The sequence below is a fragment of the Drosophila miranda genome, chromosome 2, assembly GCF_003369915.1.
Source record: "Drosophila miranda strain MSH22 chromosome 2, D.miranda_PacBio2.1, whole genome shotgun sequence".
Classification (NCBI taxonomy): Eukaryota; Metazoa; Arthropoda; class Insecta; order Diptera; family Drosophilidae; genus Drosophila; species Drosophila miranda.
In genome coordinates this window covers 33497369-33516990 of record NC_046675.1, presented here as the reverse complement: position 1 = coordinate 33516990, position 19622 = coordinate 33497369, and the positions used below count along the sequence as shown (strand labels likewise).

The 19622-nt window shown below is 42.4% G+C and overlaps 2 protein-coding genes across 2 annotated transcripts; both read left to right on the top strand.

The window, feature by feature from the left end:
* The first annotated feature begins 1398 nt into the window (after positions 1 to 1398).
* Positions 1399 to 8929, top strand: LOC117187188. Its single transcript, XM_033389322.1, has 2 exons — positions 1399 to 3401; positions 6859 to 8929. Exons 1-2 carry the CDS (start codon positions 2647 to 2649, stop codon positions 8192 to 8194), a joined length of 2091 nt encoding a protein of 696 aa, XP_033245213.1. The 5' UTR covers positions 1399 to 2646; the 3' UTR covers positions 8195 to 8929.
* LOC117187189 lies at positions 8921 to 15780 on the top strand. The gene is made up of 2 exons (XM_033389323.1): positions 8921 to 9530; positions 12987 to 15780. Exons 1-2 carry the CDS (start codon positions 9184 to 9186, stop codon positions 14320 to 14322), a joined length of 1683 nt encoding a protein of 560 aa, XP_033245214.1. The 5' UTR covers positions 8921 to 9183; the 3' UTR covers positions 14323 to 15780.
* The last annotated feature ends 3842 nt before the right edge of the window (positions 15781 to 19622 follow it).

Here is a 19622-nt window from a genome sequence, read left to right as displayed (position 1 = left end):
ACTTAGCAACCAGGGTGCTTGTTGCAATAGCAGATAATTGCAAAAATCAAGCAATTAGGGAAATCATAAAGAATGATTTTTATATGGACGACCTGATGACAGGTGCCGACACGATACTGGATGCTAAAAAGCATGTAAAGGAAGTTACCCGGGAGTTTAATAAGGTTGGGTTTAACTTAAGAAAGTGGATAACAAATATCCCAGAAATTATAGAAGGCATTAGAGATGACCAAGAAAATAAAGTATTAACCATTGAGGAGAATGAATCCGTCAAAACATTAGGACTACAATGGGAACCGGTTAAAGACGAGTTTAGGTTCAGTTTCCACTATGAACCAATTAGGAAAAATAACAAAAGAATAGTATTATCTACCTTAGCCAAGATATATGACCTCTTAGGCTGGTTGTCTCCAGTGACACTTGTCGGAAAATTGTTTATTCAAAAACTTTGGCTAGCAGAAAAAAATTGGGATGAAGAATTATTAGAACAGGATACTCGAGAATGGAATTCGTTTAAAAATAGTTTAACAGAGTTAGAGAGCATTCGGATACCGAGATGGCTAAATTCTCAGCACAATAAGACGATGCAAATTCATGGGTTTGCCGATGCATCCGAAAAGGCTTATGCTGCCGTAGTGTATGCCAAGGTAGATAGTTCTACAATTATAATAGCCAGCAAAACCAAAGTTAATCCAAAGAAGAATCGGAAAACTATTCCAAAATTATAACTTTGTGCAGCACATCTTCTGGCAAAATTAATTCAACGGGTGAAAGTAGCGGTTGGAAGTAATGTAGAGTGTTATGCCTGGAGTGATTCTACTATTACTCTAGCCTGGATAAAGAATGGAGACAATAAAGACAAGTTTATCAGGCTGTACGATTTCAACTAAAGTACAAAATCGTATGATTAGACCTAGACAAATAGCTAGCCATAAAAAAGGTTAAGATTTCCCAGCCACCTAAAGAAATAAACGATAATATGCTCTAAATATAAATATGTGACATGCACTACTGACCTAAATAAATATACAACGGACAGCTGCATGCATTTGTGTACATACACTGTTAAGATATTTACGGCACTATCATAAAACACATTCTGGATGACCTGCATGTGGTCAAATCTCACACCATCTGCATGATAACCATTGTGACCGTCATAAATATGACCCTTGGAATATTCCACTGTTGGATTTGTAGTAATTGCTTAGTCCTAAATAGATATAACACATTTCCCTAGCAATATTATACTCAGAACTAATTAAACATACCTAAGATCCTAAGTAAACAATCATACTCATAGAAATTGTATATAAACCTTGCATTTTACCAAATAAAATCAGTACGAAAGAAAACTCTGACGTATTCACATCTCCGAAGCCCAATGAACCGGTAGCATACAAATTTACATTTTCAGCATACGATTGTCATATTGACAATCACCAGAATCAAGTGAATCTACATCAACAGATTCATTTGATTTGTTCATTTGGTGACCCCGACGTGATGAATTGACATTCACCACAAAATCAAGTGAATCTACATCAACAGATTCATTTGATTTACTCATTTGGTGACCCCCGACTTTTTGGACACTTTACCGTTCATCTGGATTGTTGTTCCCGATTTGGAACTTGGATTTATTTGGAAAATCCTACATAATTGGTCAACTTGGCGACCAATTTACATACATACAACAACACTCACAGTTGTGATTTAAAACCTTCGGTGAAGGAAAACGTAATTGGAGTTATTTGGATCTAACTCAACCATCACAGTCAACTTGGCGACTAAGGTTGAATTGGAAATAAGAATTCCAGTGTCATAAATATTTATTGAGATACTTTGACCATCTTCGTGGTTACCTCCAAAAAACAAATTACCTCCATCGGGTCAAAGTATTAAAATAAATAAAATAAAATGGCATCATCAAGCATTAATGTTATGCTAGACAGGCAGCTTGCCACAGGCGAAGAGATTCAGAGCCTGGTACGAAATTATAAAAAGGATTCTGTTGAAAGGAAGCAGAAACCAGAATATTTTAAATCCCGCATTGAGAACCTATCAAAGCTCTGGGACGCATTTTCAAAGGAGGAATGTAACATCAAAAAAATAACTCAAAGCTCAAAAATTGAGCACAGTTATTTCTCTAACGAATATTTCAAACACACAAAAGAGTTGGTCGTCAGATATAAAGACGAATTTACAAAGCAGTTAGCTGCACTAGAAATGGATATAGATACAGGATCCATTACATCTATGGAGAGTGAGCCTGAAATAGAGCCCATGATCCGAGAACAAAAGGTGCTGCTTGAAAGTCTAGAGCGCATCATGAACAGAATGACGAATGAGACGCGAAAGGACTTCAAACCAATAATAATCAAATATTGGGATGAGATTAGAGCGATCCACGTTCAAATTTATAAAAAATGCATTGATCCTGTGAAAATGGGATATAACATTAACAGTTACATTGCAGCTGAAGATGCAGTAGTAACAGTCCAAACAATGACTGAAGCAGACGCTGTTCAACAAATTATCGCTGCTCCACATATGCATAATGCATTACCCCTGCCTAAGGTTGCTATCCCTAAATTTGATGGTGACTACTTAAAATGGCTATAATTTCATGACATTTTTAAACAAATGATTCATGAAGCATCGGTACCCGTCATTCAGAAGATGTGGTATTTAAAAACCAATGTTACGGGAGAAGCGGAAAATTTAATACGCCACCTTTCGCTAACAGAAAATAATTACACAACGGCATGGAACATGCTTCAAGAGCGTTTCAGCAACAAAAGAGTGCTTAGTAACGCATTAATTCAAAAATTATTGGATCAACCAAGCACTTCCAATGATGCAAAGTCCATTAAGGCTTTGCACGATAATGTAAAGGAAACATTATCAGCACTCAATAACATAAATATAGAGACAGCTGGATGGGATCCGATTCTTCTATGTGTTTTGACAAAAAAGTTAGATCGTCAGACTCACACTTTGTATGAACAATCCATACAAAGTACAAAGAAATTACAGCCTTTGAGCGAATTAATGAAATGTCTCGAACAAAGGTTCCTTACCTTGGAAGCCATTGGATGGGAAAAAACAAAGAAACCCATCACATGTGCCTCAGCAGGAACTGAAAGTCAGTATGTCTGCAACTTTTGTGAAAAGCCAAATCACGCTATTTACAAATGCACGCAGTTTTTAAAAAAAACTGTCGCAGAGCGGTTAAATTGGGTTCAAAAGAACCAACTTTGCGTCAAATGTTTCAAACGCGATCACACTGCAAAGAATTGCCAAAGAAGAGATTGTGTTAAGTGCAATAAAGGACACAACACTCTACTACATTTGGAAATCAAGTCTGAAGCCAAAACTGCAGCATCAGCAAATAGTAGTTGTGGAGATAATGTTTTTTATCCCCAATCGGCCGACTAATTATTTCGAATTAAATAAAACTCGGCGCAGAAATAAAATTACGATATGTTCTTTAATGCGTGACATCCAAATTGCAAGTGTGGCTTGCCTGCGCTTTACATTGCCGCTCCGATCGCTAAGCGCAGCTTCGCTCGGCCGACGTCGGTAGGCAGACGCAAAGCGGAGATAGCGAAGAGCGAGCAGGCAGAGAGCGTTTAGCAGGGCAAGCAAGCGCAAAGCTTTAACAAACAAATGAGTGACATAGGCATAAGTAACAAACAAAATAAGCGGCTGAGGGCCAAGAATTAGGTGCTATTTGGCAAGCAGCTAATCGGCTGGGCTCTGCTCCGAACATTCACCCCCCGTTGGAAGGCAAAGGCTTTCAACAGATCCATCCTGAAGGGGCAGAACCGCTATTTTTCCAACAGCCCTCTTGAAGATTCTTGCTTGGGCGCAGCTGGCGGCTACGCTGGGATGATCGTCGAACGCAGAAATCGGCGCTTCTTTACGAAGGCGGCTTGTCGTGATTACGTCTTGATCATCGGGAACCTCTGTAATTGCATAGAATGGCAGGAAATTTGGCAATGTAGAAACTGTTGAAAGTTGAATTTCATTTGGCGTGGATATGTAGGTTTTTAATATATGGAAAAGTTCGCGCTGCAGTTCCTGATTCTCCGATCGCAGTTTTTCCACTTGCACCTGGCACTCGAGCAGCTGCTTCCTGCATTGCTGCTCTAAGTTTTGGTACTCCAGCGTTGTGGGTCGAAAATCGTCAATAGAGATGCACGAGGAATTTTCAAAAGCGGCTAAAGCTGCACGCTTATTCTCCGAGCTATCAATGCTTCCTGATACTATCCAACCAAGTTTTGTCTCCTGCAATGTTGGCAATTGGGCTGATAGTCGAATCTGTCCGACGCACATTAAATCGAAGAACAAACCAGAACCTATCAACAGATCGATACGTTGGGGCTTGGAGAAATTAGGATCAGCTAGTTTTAGATTATTCGGCATTGGCCAATCCTTTGCGTCTACGCCGAAGTTAGGCTGCATTTCCGTAATTGAGTTGGTGACAATTGCAGCGAAGGAAGCTCGATAGCTTGCGTCCTGGGATTGTACAACTATATGTACAGACTTGCTCGAAGGTAGAATGGAATCTCCGATTCCAGAGATGTGAACATAAGACGAGCGATGATCCAACTGCAACTGATCAGCAAGTCTAGATGTTACAAAGTTTGCCTGTGATGCAGAATCCAAAATGGCACGACATGGGATAAGTGCTCCATAACGATCTGTTACATGGACGAGGGCAGTAGGTAGCAACACGTTCTGGCTAGGCTGAGATTTCTGGATCGAGGGGGGAGGGCTGGAACACCCGCTTGCTAGAAGCACAGTCGCGGCCTCTTGCTGGATCGATTCCTCGGCCGGTGAAGAGGAAGATGAAGCACCAGTTCCCGATGGAATGTGGAGTAGCGTGTGATGTTTGGCCTGGCAATGCCTGCAAAGTCCTGACCTGCACCTCTGCAATTCATGGCCTTTGTTGAGGCAGTTCAAACACAAGCGGCTCTTCTTTGCTTCTTTGTATCGTTCAAACGCAGAGAGATTCAGGAATGCCTGACATCTAGATATGTAATGCTCGGAGGAATTGCAATGGTTACATATGGGGTTAGGATGGTCGTTACTGGAGGTGATAAGGGTGACAGGTTTGTCTTCTCCCACCTGTTGACTAGGACTTGTTGCCATGGCTGATCCCAAATTCTCCAGCATCCGACATCTCGCTTCCAAAAATGAGGCCATGCTTGACCACCGAGGCAATCCTGACGTCGGCAAGTTCTCTTCCCATTTCTCCTTTGTTTTGTGGTCCAGTTTCGTGCCTATGATGAAAATCAGCAACCCATCCGAAATCTCCTGCGGGGTCGCCAAGGTCTGAAGTGCACGCAAGTGCGAATTGATTTTGTCGCTGAGCGCGCGCAAGCCGATAGCTGAGCCCTTCTCCACCCCTTGCAGCCCGAAAATAGCCTTGACGTGTGCCTGAAAATGTAACAGTTTATTATCGAATCGCAACATTAGCAAATTCAACGCCTTGTCGTAATTCTCCTTAGAAAGTTCCAAGGAACGAATCGTATCCAGCGCAGCACCATCTAGACATCCACGAAGATATTGGAATTTTTCGATGATTGGTATACGATGGTCTTTGTGCACCATTGTCGAGAACATCGAGTGGAATTCTGGCCAATCCATGTAGTTCCCCCCGAATCGCGGAAGCTGCAACTCGGGCATTCGAGAACGGCCTATACTATTATAGGCGAACAACGACGAATTCCCCTCGAGAGTATGCCGAGCCGTTGAATTGGCAACATTTACCGTGCGAGCAGCCATCAACTCCCGCGACAGCCTGGACCTAACCTTCACATAAACATTCGAAAAGTCCAGTCGGGCATCATGGGCTAACTGCAGGAAATCCAGCCTTTCAAGGCTCGTTTGAGCGGCATCGAAATCCGCATTCATTCGTTCGATTTGCTCTAAGCGAGCTTGAAGTTCTGCCTCATCTAACTCGGCAAGCTCTTCCTTGGTGAGAAAGCGATCCATGGCCTTTAGTTGGCGCGCGATGGACTCGGCCTTGTGCTTGTAGAAATCTACATCACTCGGCATTGCTGCGTTCGCGACATTGGTAGGCTCAGGTGCTGCCATGTTGAGGTTTTAAAAGAGTCACTCAGCACGACCGAAAAAGACACCCTGTATACGTATAAACGTGGGAACCGAAAGCAAAGGGATTACAGCTAATGCCTTTAGCTGTGCGGCTGTGCGAGCTGTCCGATTCCGCTTTGTACTCCGCTTGTGTGTATTAGTGAGTTCGCTGCACTGCCTACCGCACTGCACTGACCGAATTGTCGCGACAGAGAAATTAATAGCCAGCAATGCGTGTATGTAGGTGTATGTAAGTGTGTTTTAGCACCGAATTGTGCTTAACCGCCGAAAATTTGCTAGGGCTAACGAATGTCGATCGCGAATGATTATTAATTGACACTGCAACTCAGAGATCACGTCGGGGTCACCAAATTTTATGTGGAGATAATGTTTTTTATCCCCAATCGGCCGACTAATTATTTCGAATTAAATAAAACTCGGCGCAGAAATAAAATTACGATATGTTCTTTAATGCGTGACATCCAAATTGCAAGTGTGGCTTGCCTGCGCTTTACATTGCCGCTCCGATCGCTAAGCGCAGCTTCGCTCGGCCGACGTCGGTAGGCAGACGCAAAGCGGAGATAGCGAAGAGCGAGCAGGCAGAGAGCGTTTAGCAGGGCAAGCAAGCGCAAAGCTTTAACAAACAAATGAGTGACATAGGCATAAGTAACAAACAAAATAAGCGGCTGAGGGCCAAGAATTAGGTGCTATTTGGCAAGCAGCTAATCGGCTGGGCTCTGCTCCGAACAGTAGTCAAAACACTTATGTATTACTAGCTACTGCTCTTGTTACAATAAAAGGCAACAATGGACAAATGGGTGAATTTAGAGCCCTACTTGATTCAGGCTCTCAAGTCAATGTGATTTCTGAAAGAGCATTGAAAATATTAGATCTGAAAGTCACAAAATCAGAACTACAAATAAATGGAATTGGCGGACGAACACAAACGTCAAAAGCAAGAGTCAATGTTATGCTTACTTCACAAGATAACAAGTTTAATACAAGACTAGAAGCAATAGTATTGACACACATAGTGGCAGATCAACCAGCACAGTCAATTGATACGTCTCGTTGGAAGCTTCCGAAAAATATCACTTTGGCGGATCCCAACTTTGACAAGACTGGAAGAATAGACATACTGTTGGGAGCAGAACATTACTTCGAAATCATGCAAGACAAGCATGTATCAATTGGAAAAGGATTGCCCAGGCTACAGGAAACAAAACTAGGCTGGATAGTGGCTGGCAAGTTAAGACAGGAGTCAAAGAGCCAAAGCACGTGTGCAGTTTTGACTGAGGAGGACAAGGTGGATCAGCAAATCTCCAAGTTTTGGGAATTGGATTCATTCCCGAGCAACACACCATGCTTATCCCCTCTAGAGAAGCGATGTGAGCAATATTTTGTTCAAAATATTCAAATGGCATGTGACAAGAAATTCATTGTCAGAATCCCATTTTTGGAAGATGCTTCTTCCCTAGGGGAGAGCCGTGATTTGGCTACACGTCGACTTTTTTGCCTGGAAAAACGACTGTCACGAGATCCGGAAACCAAGGCAAGCTATGTGCAATTCATGAAAGAATATGAGGCACTTGGGCATATGAAGGAAATGCACACTAAGGAAATAGCACGATCACGTTATTTTATTCCACATCACTGTGTGATGAAACCTGACAGCTCTACAACAAAATTGAGAGTTGTCTTTGATGCTTCTGCTGTTACGTCGTCCGGCAAATCACTCAACGATTTGATGCATAAAGGTCCGACTGTGCAAAGTTCGATATTTTCAATATTGCTTCGATTCCGGATGCACAAATATGTATTTACGGCAGACATCGAAAAAATGTATCGTCAGATCTGGGTCAATCCTGAGGACCAGTACTATCAAACAATTGTATGGCGAAATGATCCATCAGAAGATCTGAGAAATTACAGACTCAAAACTGTAACATACGGAGCTAAGGCAGCTCCATATTTAGCCACAAAATGCCTACAATATCTTGCTCAAAAGGGCAAGAGAGAATACCCGGCTGGAGCTGATGCCGAAGGAAGACATGATTCCAAATGTACAACTGGAGGATACCACTTATGAAGACTGCAGCGTGAAGACCCTGGGAATAACGTGGATGCCTAAATCCGACCATTTCTGTGGAAAAACGGAGATTGCCACTAAGGAAACAATATCCAGAAGAGATGTCGTATCCGAAATTTTTAGGATCTTCGATCCGCTTGGATTGTTTTCACCCGTTGTTATGAAAGCAAAAATCTTTATGCAGCATCTCACAAAGGAAGGTTTTGACTACAAAGAAGCGCTTCCAGTTCATCTCCAGGAGGAATGGAAAAGAACAGGGAGGAGTTAAAATTATTAAACTCCATACAAGTACCACGTCATATATTCCAAGGACAAATTCCGATATCATCGGAGATACATACCTTTGTTGACGCATCGGAGAAAGCATTTGGAGCTGCAGTATATATCCGAGCCATACATAAGGATAAGCGGGCAACGATTCAATTGTTATGTGCCAAATCACATTTAGCGCCCATCAATGCATTAACATTACCCCGTTTGGAACTAAAAGCGGCGGTGTTAGGTGCTCAATTGACAGCAAAAGTAAAGGAAGAGTTATCAATGGAAGATGCATCAACCTTCTTTTGGTCTGACTCAAGGATCGTATTGTCATGGATTAACTGCTCGTCATCCATCCGAGACAAATTCGTAGCTACAAGAATAGCTACGATTCAAGAATTGACGATACAAAGACAGTGGAGGCATGTCTCATCCGAAAATAATGCAGCAGATGTACTCTCCAGCGTTTCAGCAACAAAAGAGTGCTTAGTAACGCATTAATTCAAAAATTATTGGATCAACCAAGCACTTCCAATGATGCAAAGTCCATTAAGGCTTTGCACGATAATGTAAAGGAAACATTATCAGCACTCAATAACATAAATATAGAGACAGCTGGATGGGATCCGATTCTTCTATGTGTTTTGACAAAAAAGTTAGATCGTCAGACTCACACTTTGTATGAACAATCCATACAAAGTACAAAGAAATTACAGCCTTTGAGCGAATTAATGAAATGTCTCGAACAAAGGTTCCTTACCTTGGAAGCCATTGGATGGGAAAAAACAAAGAAACCCATCACATGTGCCTCAGCAGGAACTGAAAGTCAGTATGTCTGCAACTTTTGTGAAAAGCCAAATCACGCTATTTACAAATGCACGCAGTTTTTAAAAAAAACTGTCGCAGAGCGGTTAAATTGGGTTCAAAAGAACCAACTTTGCGTCAAATGTTTCAAACGCGATCACACTGCAAAGAATTGCCAAAGAAGAGATTGTGTTAAGTGCAATAAAGGACACAACACTCTACTACATTTGGAAATCAAGTCTGAAGCCAAAACTGCAGCATCAGCAAATAGTAGTTGTGGAGATAATGTTTTTTATCCCCAATCGGCCGACTAATTATTTCGAATTAAATAAAACTCGGCGCAGAAATAAAATTACGATATGTTCTTTAATGCGTGACATCCAAATTGCAAGTGTGGCTTGCCTGCGCTTTACATTGCCGCTCCGATCGCTAAGCGCAGCTTCGCTCGGCCGACGTCGGTAGGCAGACGCAAAGCGGAGATAGCGAAGAGCGAGCAGGCAGAGAGCGTTTAGCAGGGCAAGCAAGCGCAAAGCTTTAACAAACAAATGAGTGACATAGGCATAAGTAACAAACAAAATAAGCGGCTGAGGGCCAAGAATTAGGTGCTATTTGGCAAGCAGCTAATCGGCTGGGCTCTGCTCCGAACATTCACCCCCCGTTGGAAGGCAAAGGCTTTCAACAGATCCATCCTGAAGGGGCAGAACCGCTATTTTTCCAACAGCCCTCTTGAAGATTCTTGCTTGGGCGCAGCTGGCGGCTACGCTGGGATGATCGTCGAACGCAGAAATCGGCGCTTCTTTACGAAGGCGGCTTGTCGTGATTACGTCTTGATCATCGGGAACCTCTGTAATTGCATAGAATGGCAGGAAATTTGGCAATGTAGAAACTGTTGAAAGTTGAATTTCATTTGGCGTGGATATGTAGGTTTTTAATATATGGAAAAGTTCGCGCTGCAGTTCCTGATTCTCCGATCGCAGTTTTTCCACTTGCACCTGGCACTCGAGCAGCTGCTTCCTGCATTGCTGCTCTAAGTTTTGGTACTCCAGCGTTGTGGGTCGAAAATCGTCAATAGAGATGCACGAGGAATTTTCAAAAGCGGCTAAAGCTGCACGCTTATTCTCCGAGCTATCAATGCTTCCTGATACTATCCAACCAAGTTTTGTCTCCTGCAATGTTGGCAATTGGGCTGATAGTCGAATCTGTCCGACGCACATTAAATCGAAGAACAAACCAGAACCTATCAACAGATCGATACGTTGGGGCTTGGAGAAATTAGGATCAGCTAGTTTTAGATTATTCGGCATTGGCCAATCCTTTGCGTCTACGCCGAAGTTAGGCTGCATTTCCGTAATTGAGTTGGTGACAATTGCAGCGAAGGAAGCTCGATAGCTTGCGTCCTGGGATTGTACAACTATATGTACAGACTTGCTCGAAGGTAGAATGGAATCTCCGATTCCAGAGATGTGAACATAAGACGAGCGATGATCCAACTGCAACTGATCAGCAAGTCTAGATGTTACAAAGTTTGCCTGTGATGCAGAATCCAAAATGGCACGACATGGGATAAGTGCTCCATAACGATCTGTTACATGGACGAGGGCAGTAGGTAGCAACACGTTCTGGCTAGGCTGAGATTTCTGGATCGAGGGGGAGGGCTGGAACACCCGCTTGCTAGAAGCACAGTCGCGGCCTCTTGCTGGATCGATTCCTCGGCCGGTGAAGAGGAAGATGAAGCACCAGTTCCCGATGGAATGTGGAGTAGCGTGTGATGTTTGGCCTGGCAATGCCTGCAAAGTCCTGACCTGCACCTCTGCAATTCATGGCCTTTGTTGAGGCAGTTCAAACACAAGCGGCTCTTCTTTGCTTCTTTGTATCGTTCAAACGCAGAGAGATTCAGGAATGCCTGACATCTAGATATGTAATGCTCGGAGGAATTGCAATGGTTACATATGGGGTTAGGATGGTCGTTACTGGAGGTGATAAGGGTGACAGGTTTGTCTTCTCCCACCTGTTGACTAGGACTTGTTGCCATGGCTGATCCCAAATTCTCCAGCATCCGACATCTCGCTTCCAAAAATGAGGCCATGCTTGACCACCGAGGCAATCCTGACGTCGGCAAGTTCTCTTCCCATTTCTCCTTTGTTTTGTGGTCCAGTTTCGTGCCTATGATGAAAATCAGCAACCCATCCGAAATCTCCTGCGGGGTCGCCAAGGTCTGAAGTGCACGCAAGTGCGAATTGATTTTGTCGCTGAGCGCGCGCAAGCCGATAGCTGAGCCCTTCTCCACCCCTTGCAGCCCGAAAATAGCCTTGACGTGTGCCTGAAAATGTAACAGTTTATTATCGAATCGCAACATTAGCAAATTCAACGCCTTGTCGTAATTCTCCTTAGAAAGTTCCAAGGAACGAATCGTATCCAGCGCAGCACCATCTAGACATCCACGAAGATATTGGAATTTTTCGATGATTGGTATACGATGGTCTTTGTGCACCATTGTCGAGAACATCGAGTGGAATTCTGGCCAATCCATGTAGTTCCCCCCTAATCGCGGAAGCTGCAACTCGGGCATTCGAGAACGGCCTATACTATTATAGGCGAACAACGACGAATTCCCCTCGAGAGTATGCCGAGCCGTTGAATTGGCAACATTTACCGTGCGAGCAGCCATCAACTCCCGCGACAGCCTGGACCTAACCTTCACATAAACATTCGAAAAGTCCAGTCGGGCATCATGGGCTAACTGCAGGAAATCCAGCCTTTCAAGGCTCGTTTGAGCGGCATCGAAATCCGCATTCATTCGTTCGATTTGCTCTAAGCGAGCTTGAAGTTCTGCCTCATCTAACTCGGCAAGCTCTTCCTTGGTGAGAAAGCGATCCATGGCCTTTAGTTGGCGCGCGATGGACTCGGCCTTGTGCTTGTAGAAATCTACATCACTCGGCATTGCTGCGTTCGCGACATTGGTAGGCTCAGGTGCTGCCATGTTGAGGTTTTAAAAGAGTCACTCAGCACGACCGAAAAAGACACCCTGTATACGTATAAACGTGGGAACCGAAAGCAAAGGGATTACAGCTAATGCCTTTAGCTGTGCGGCTGTGCGAGCTGTCCGATTCCGCTTTGTACTCCGCTTGTGTGTATTAGTGAGTTCGCTGCACTGCCTACCGCACTGCACTGACCGAATTGTCGCGACAGAGAAATTAATAGCCAGCAATGCGTGTATGTAGGTGTATGTAAGTGTGTTTTAGCACCGAATTGTGCTTAACCGCCGAAAATTTGCTAGGGCTAACGAATGTCGATCGCGAATGATTATTAATTGACACTGCAACTCAGAGATCACGTCGGGGTCACCAAATTTTATGTGGAGATAATGTTTTTTATCCCCAATCGGCCGACTAATTATTTCGAATTAAATAAAACTCGGCGCAGAAATAAAATTACGATATGTTCTTTAATGCGTGACATCCAAATTGCAAGTGTGGCTTGCCTGCGCTTTACATTGCCGCTCCGATCGCTAAGCGCAGCTTCGCTCGGCCGACGTCGGTAGGCAGACGCAAAGCGGAGATAGCGAAGAGCGAGCAGGCAGAGAGCGTTTAGCAGGGCAAGCAAGCGCAAAGCTTTAACAAACAAATGAGTGACATAGGCATAAGTAACAAACAAAATAAGCGGCTGAGGGCCAAGAATTAGGTGCTATTTGGCAAGCAGCTAATCGGCTGGGCTCTGCTCCGAACAGTAGTCAAAACACTTATGTATTACTAGCTACTGCTCTTGTTACAATAAAAGGCAACAATGGACAAATGGGTGAATTTAGAGCCCTACTTGATTCAGGCTCTCAAGTCAATGTGATTTCTGAAAGAGCATTGAAAATATTAGATCTGAAAGTCACAAAATCAGAACTACAAATAAATGGAATTGGCGGACGAACACAAACGTCAAAAGCAAGAGTCAATGTTATGCTTACTTCACAAGATAACAAGTTTAATACAAGACTAGAAGCAATAGTATTGACACACATAGTGGCAGATCAACCAGCACAGTCAATTGATACGTCTCGTTGGAAGCTTCCGAAAAATATCACTTTGGCGGATCCCAACTTTGACAAGACTGGAAGAATAGACATACTGTTGGGAGCAGAACATTACTTCGAAATCATGCAAGACAAGCATGTATCAATTGGAAAAGGATTGCCCAGGCTACAGGAAACAAAACTAGGCTGGATAGTGGCTGGCAAGTTAAGACAGGAGTCAAAGAGCCAAAGCACGTGTGCAGTTTTGACTGAGGAGGACAAGGTGGATCAGCAAATCTCCAAGTTTTGGGAATTGGATTCATTCCCGAGCAACACACCATGCTTATCCCCTCTAGAGAAGCGATGTGAGCAATATTTTGTTCAAAATATTCAAATGGCATGTGACAAGAAATTCATTGTCAGAATCCCATTTTTGGAAGATGCTTCTTCCCTAGGGGAGAGCCGTGATTTGGCTACACGTCGACTTTTTTGCCTGGAAAAACGACTGTCACGAGATCCGGAAACCAAGGCAAGCTATGTGCAATTCATGAAAGAATATGAGGCACTTGGGCATATGAAGGAAATGCACACTAAGGAAATAGCACGATCACGTTATTTTATTCCACATCACTGTGTGATGAAACCTGACAGCTCTACAACAAAATTGAGAGTTGTCTTTGATGCTTCTGCTGTTACGTCGTCCGGCAAATCACTCAACGATTTGATGCATAAAGGTCCGACTGTGCAAAGTTCGATATTTTCAATATTGCTTCGATTCCGGATGCACAAATATGTATTTACGGCAGACATCGAAAAAATGTATCGTCAGATCTGGGTCAATCCTGAGGACCAGTACTATCAAACAATTGTATGGCGAAATGATCCATCAGAAGATCTGAGAAATTACAGACTCAAAACTGTAACATACGGAGCTAAGGCAGCTCCATATTTAGCCACAAAATGCCTACAATATCTTGCTCAAAAGGGCAAGAGAGAATACCCGGCTGGAGCTGATGCCGAAGGAAGACATGATTCCAAATGTACAACTGGAGGATACCACTTATGAAGACTGCAGCGTGAAGACCCTGGGAATAACGTGGATGCCTAAATCCGACCATTTCTGTGGAAAAACGGAGATTGCCACTAAGGAAACAATATCCAGAAGAGATGTCGTATCCGAAATTTTTAGGATCTTCGATCCGCTTGGATTGTTTTCACCCGTTGTTATGAAAGCAAAAATCTTTATGCAGAATCTCACAAAGGAAGGTTTTGACTACAAAGAAGCGCTTCCAGTTCATCTCCAGGAGGAATGGAAAAGAACAGGGAGGAGTTAAAATTATTAAACTCCATACAAGTACCACGTCATATATTCCAAGGACAAATTCCGATATCATCGGAGATACATACCTTTGTTGACGCATCGGAGAAAGCATTTGGAGCTGCAGTATATATCCGAGCCATACATAAGGATAAGCGGGCAACGATTCAATTGTTATGTGCCAAATCACATTTAGCGCCCATCAATGCATTAACATTACCCCGTTTGGAACTAAAAGCGGCGGTGTTAGGTGCTCAATTGACAGCAAAAGTAAAGGAAGAGTTATCAATGGAAGATGCATCAACCTTCTTTTGGTCTGACTCAAGGATCGTATTGTCATGGATTAACTGCTCGTCATCCATCCGAGACAAATTCGTAGCTACAAGAATAGCTACGATTCAAGAATTGACGATACAAAGACAGTGGAGGCATGTCTCATCCGAAAATAATGCAGCAGATGTACTCTCCAGAGGAATGACGGCGACGACGTTCATAAAACATAGCATGTGGTTTTATGGACCACTGTTTTTACACGGCCCAACATCTACATGGCCACCACCATTTGTGGCTACAAAAGAGGATTTGATCAGTGCAAATCCCCAAAAGATTGGTCAGTCATCAATTATGACTATCACTCTGGAGGATGACCTAATCTACAAAATAAAGCACAACAACTCATACAACAAGCTATTGAGAATAGTAGCTTACATGATGCGTTTTCGAGGAAAGAAAACGCACAATTCAATTCAATGAGATGAAAGAAGCTCAGAAAATTGTCATTCGTTACATACAACAGAATGACTTCAAAGAAGACATACGTCACTTAACAAAACATAAGGAAACACAAAAGGGAAGTTCGATTAACTCTCTAACACCATTCATGGATCAGGAGGGAATCTTACGAGTAGGTGGTCGACTGGAAGCGGCAAACATTTCATTTGACGCCAAACACCCAATGCTCCTGCCCTACAACGATCCAATTGTGAAGTTGATCCTTGGTAAGATACACAAGGAAAACATGCATTGCGGCCCCCAGGCATTGCTGACAGCATCACGACAACAGTACTGGATACTCAAAGGAAAAAACATGGCCAGAAGTATTGTGCAGAACTGCGTGAAATGCACTAGAGCCAAGCCTAAACTACTAGAACAAATCATGGGAAATCTGCCACCTCTTCGAGTCACCCAAGCACGGCCATTCCTCAATTCTGGTGTTGACTACTGTGGACCATTCAAAATCCACTATAAAATTCGAGGAAGGAAGCCTAATACAGCGTACATAGCTATATTTTGTTGTTTCGCGACTAAAGCAGTACATCTGGAGCTTGTCAGTGATCTCACCACAGAAGCATTTTTAGCGGCACTTCGGCGGTTCATCTCTCGTCGAGGAAAATGTCAAGTGCTCTATTGCGACAATGCTACGAATTTCGTAGGAGCCAGGAACAAACTTCAAGAGTTAGAAGAGGCCATATTCTCGGAAAAGGCAAAAGAACACATTGTACGAGAGTGCAACAACAAAGGGGTACAGTTTAAATTTATACCTCCTCGCGCACCACACTTCGGCGGCTTATGGGAAGCTGCAGTAAAATCTGCCAAACATCTCCTCTTAAAAAATGTGACGACGGCAAATCTAACTTATGAGGAGTTAGAAACGGTTATAGTCGAAATAGAGGCCATACTAAACTCTCGACCATTAACACCGATATCTGACAACCCAAACGACGTAACAGCACTAACGCCAGGGCATTTCCTGATAGGAGAGCCGTTAACCGCACAAGCTGACAGTGAGCCATCCCAGCAGCCAAAGACGCTAGGAAATCGATGGCAAGCAGTTTCAAAGTTGAAGCACTCATTCTGGACACAATGGTCCAATGAATATCTTCAGCAGTTGCAACAGCGTCAAAAGTGGAGGAAGTCTTCGGCTAACATTAAGGAAGGAACATTAGTAATACTAAAGGAAGACAATACACCAGTATTACAATGGCCACTAGGAAGAATCATTCGATTGTTTCATGGCAAGGACAATTTTGTAAGAGTGGTGGAAGTAAAAACGGCAAGGGGGATTTTCAAACGAGAGATCCAACATGTAGCTCCACTATTCAACGAAGAGGAACCCACACATAAACATCCGATAGATGATCCATCAGAAAACGAAGAATCATCCGAGGACAGACAGCCTAGGAAAAGGACACAGCCGAATAAATTGTCGTTAACCATGACAATGCTTGTAATGTTGTTGCTGGTACCGTTAGCGATGGCACAGTCAATCAACATAACCCAGTTTGGATCAAAACCGGGTATATACTTTGAAAGAGTAGGAACCAGCCAACTTGCGACAACTGACTGGACCATCATTGTCTACTACAATTTAAAGCCCTATTGGAAAGACATGAACACATTCACCATGGGGACTACAAAAATTGGACATCTATGCACACAACTTCAACTAGTAGACGCATGCACCAGTATGTATCAGCACTTCAAACATATAGAAGAGGACCTGCAAGCTGAAAATACACTAATAGCAAGAACACGGAGGCAAAGGGCACCGCTGGACATCATTGGAAACATCGCAAGCAGTCTATTTGGCGTATTAGATTCAACATATGCCCGAGAAATGTCGGAAACTATAGCAAAGGTTAAGGATAACGAAGATCACCTATTAACCTTGCTTAAAAATCAAACATCATTGGTTGACTCTACAATCAATGTGATAAAACGAATTGAGGATTTTATCACCGAGTCAAAGGGAAGGGCTGATCATTTTAGCGCCTTTCAATGGTACACTACGTTGTCTACTCAGTTGACTCTATTATCTGCAAATCTTCAACGAATGCAAGCAGAGATCATCAATGTCTTGACAGATATCCGACACAATACAATTAGCCCTATGCTAATATCCCCCCGACAACTTAAGGAACAACTGGAGCAGATACGGGATCATTTAAGGCCAGGACAAGCACTTCCAGTAACTCCCGACAATATGCTCATGGTGTACCAGATGATGAAAGCAGAAGGCACTATAATAGAGGATCATGCAATTATCAAGGTTACATTTCCATTAGTCTCAGTAAACGAACTGGAAATATACAAATTGACAGCGATTCCGGTGCCAAATAAAAATGGGATAAGCATGTTTGAAATAAAAACACCATATATGGCAATCAATAGTCACCGAGACGAATTCGTTGAACTATCAGAGACTGAATTCAAAAACTGTCATCAAAGAGCAAACAATGACTTTGTTTGCTATAATAAACAAACAATGTTCTCAGCCGAAACAAGTTGTGAATTACAAATGTTTCACAATAAAACGGACTCATCATGTCACCTAGTCAACACAAAAAAATCATTTTTATGGTTGAGCATGCATAAAAGAATTCGATGGATTTTTGCAACAAAGTCATCATTAAAGCTATCAGCGGTATGTGCAGATGGCATTTCGGATATTAAGCTACAACACTCAGGAATATTGATCGCCGAACCTGGATGCATCATTCGGAGTTCGCTAATGACTGTCACAAGTCAGAGCACATTGGAAACTACTCTGCAGTTATCATACGCTCGTTTCGGAGATAGTGACCTCAACGAAACATCAACTGAACGGTCTACAAATAAAGTTTCAAGGAACGATGAAAAGCTGAACTACGAGGAGCTGTATCAAATGGAAACGAATCTGCTACCACCTAAAAATTTCAAGTTACCCCACAATCTTGAAACCATTGATCATCATCATATTGCCATATACATTGCACTGCTCTTCATCATGATCATTGTAATGATTCATCTGGTTAAAAGGTGGTACACAACAAGACTCCCTTCTCAGCAGAGACATACACTTAGCTCATCAGCTAGTGAAGAAAACGCACCAAGGCATCCGTTCACAATCAATATTGATGATGGTTGAGCATACTATGTTCAACGGCCGGGAGGATGTACGATTTCAACTAAAGTACAAAATCGTATGATTAGACCTAGACAAATAGCTAGCCATAAAAAAGGTTAAGATTTCCCAGCCACCTAAAGAAATAAACGATAATATGCTCTAAATATAAATATGTGACATGCACTACTGACCTAAATAAATATACAACGGACAGCTGCATGCATTTGTGTACATACACTGTTTAGATATTTACGGCACTATCATAAAACACATTCTGGATGACCTGCATGTGGTCAAATCTCACACCATCTGCATGATAACCATTGTGACCGTCATAAATATGACCCTTGGAATATTCCACTGTTGGATTTGTAGTAATTGCTTAGTCCTAAATAGATATAAAACATTTCCCTAGCAATATTATACTCAGAACTAATTAAACATACCTAAGATCCTAAGTAAACAATCATACTCATAGAAATTGTATATAAACCTTGCATTTTACCAAATAAAATCAGTACGAAAGAAAACTCTGACGTATTCACATCTCCGAAGCCCAATTTGTTCAAGTACCGATTGCGGCGACCATTTGTTACTGGTACATGAACCGGTAGCATACAAATTTACATTTTCAGCATACGATTGTCATATTGACAATCACCAGAATCAAGTGAATCTACATCAACAGATTCATTTGATTTGTTCACAGGCGTCGAACTGACGAAGTAAGAAAGATTAAGGAAATTAAATGGCGACACGTTAGAACTGAAGACAATCCAGCAGATGTAGCATCAAGGGGCATTAGTGCAGATAAGCTACAAGATTTTAAGATTTGGTGGAAAGGGCCTAAATGGTTGGCGAAATCTAAGGAACATTGGCCAAAAGAGGAAATTGAAGAAAAATTAGTTGTGAGCACAACAATGGTAATAGCAAAAAATAACATTTTTTGTAAATTATTACAAAAATATTCGTGTATGCATAAACTAGAAAGTGTCATTGCATATGTATTGAGGTTTATTAAAATCAAAACCAAAAAGAAAGAATTTCCTTCATTTTTGACAGTGAAGGAGATTAAGAGCGCCAAAGTATTAATAGTAAAACAACAACAAGCTATCCAATTCGGTTCCGAAATAGCTAGCCTAATTAATAAAAAGGAAATAGA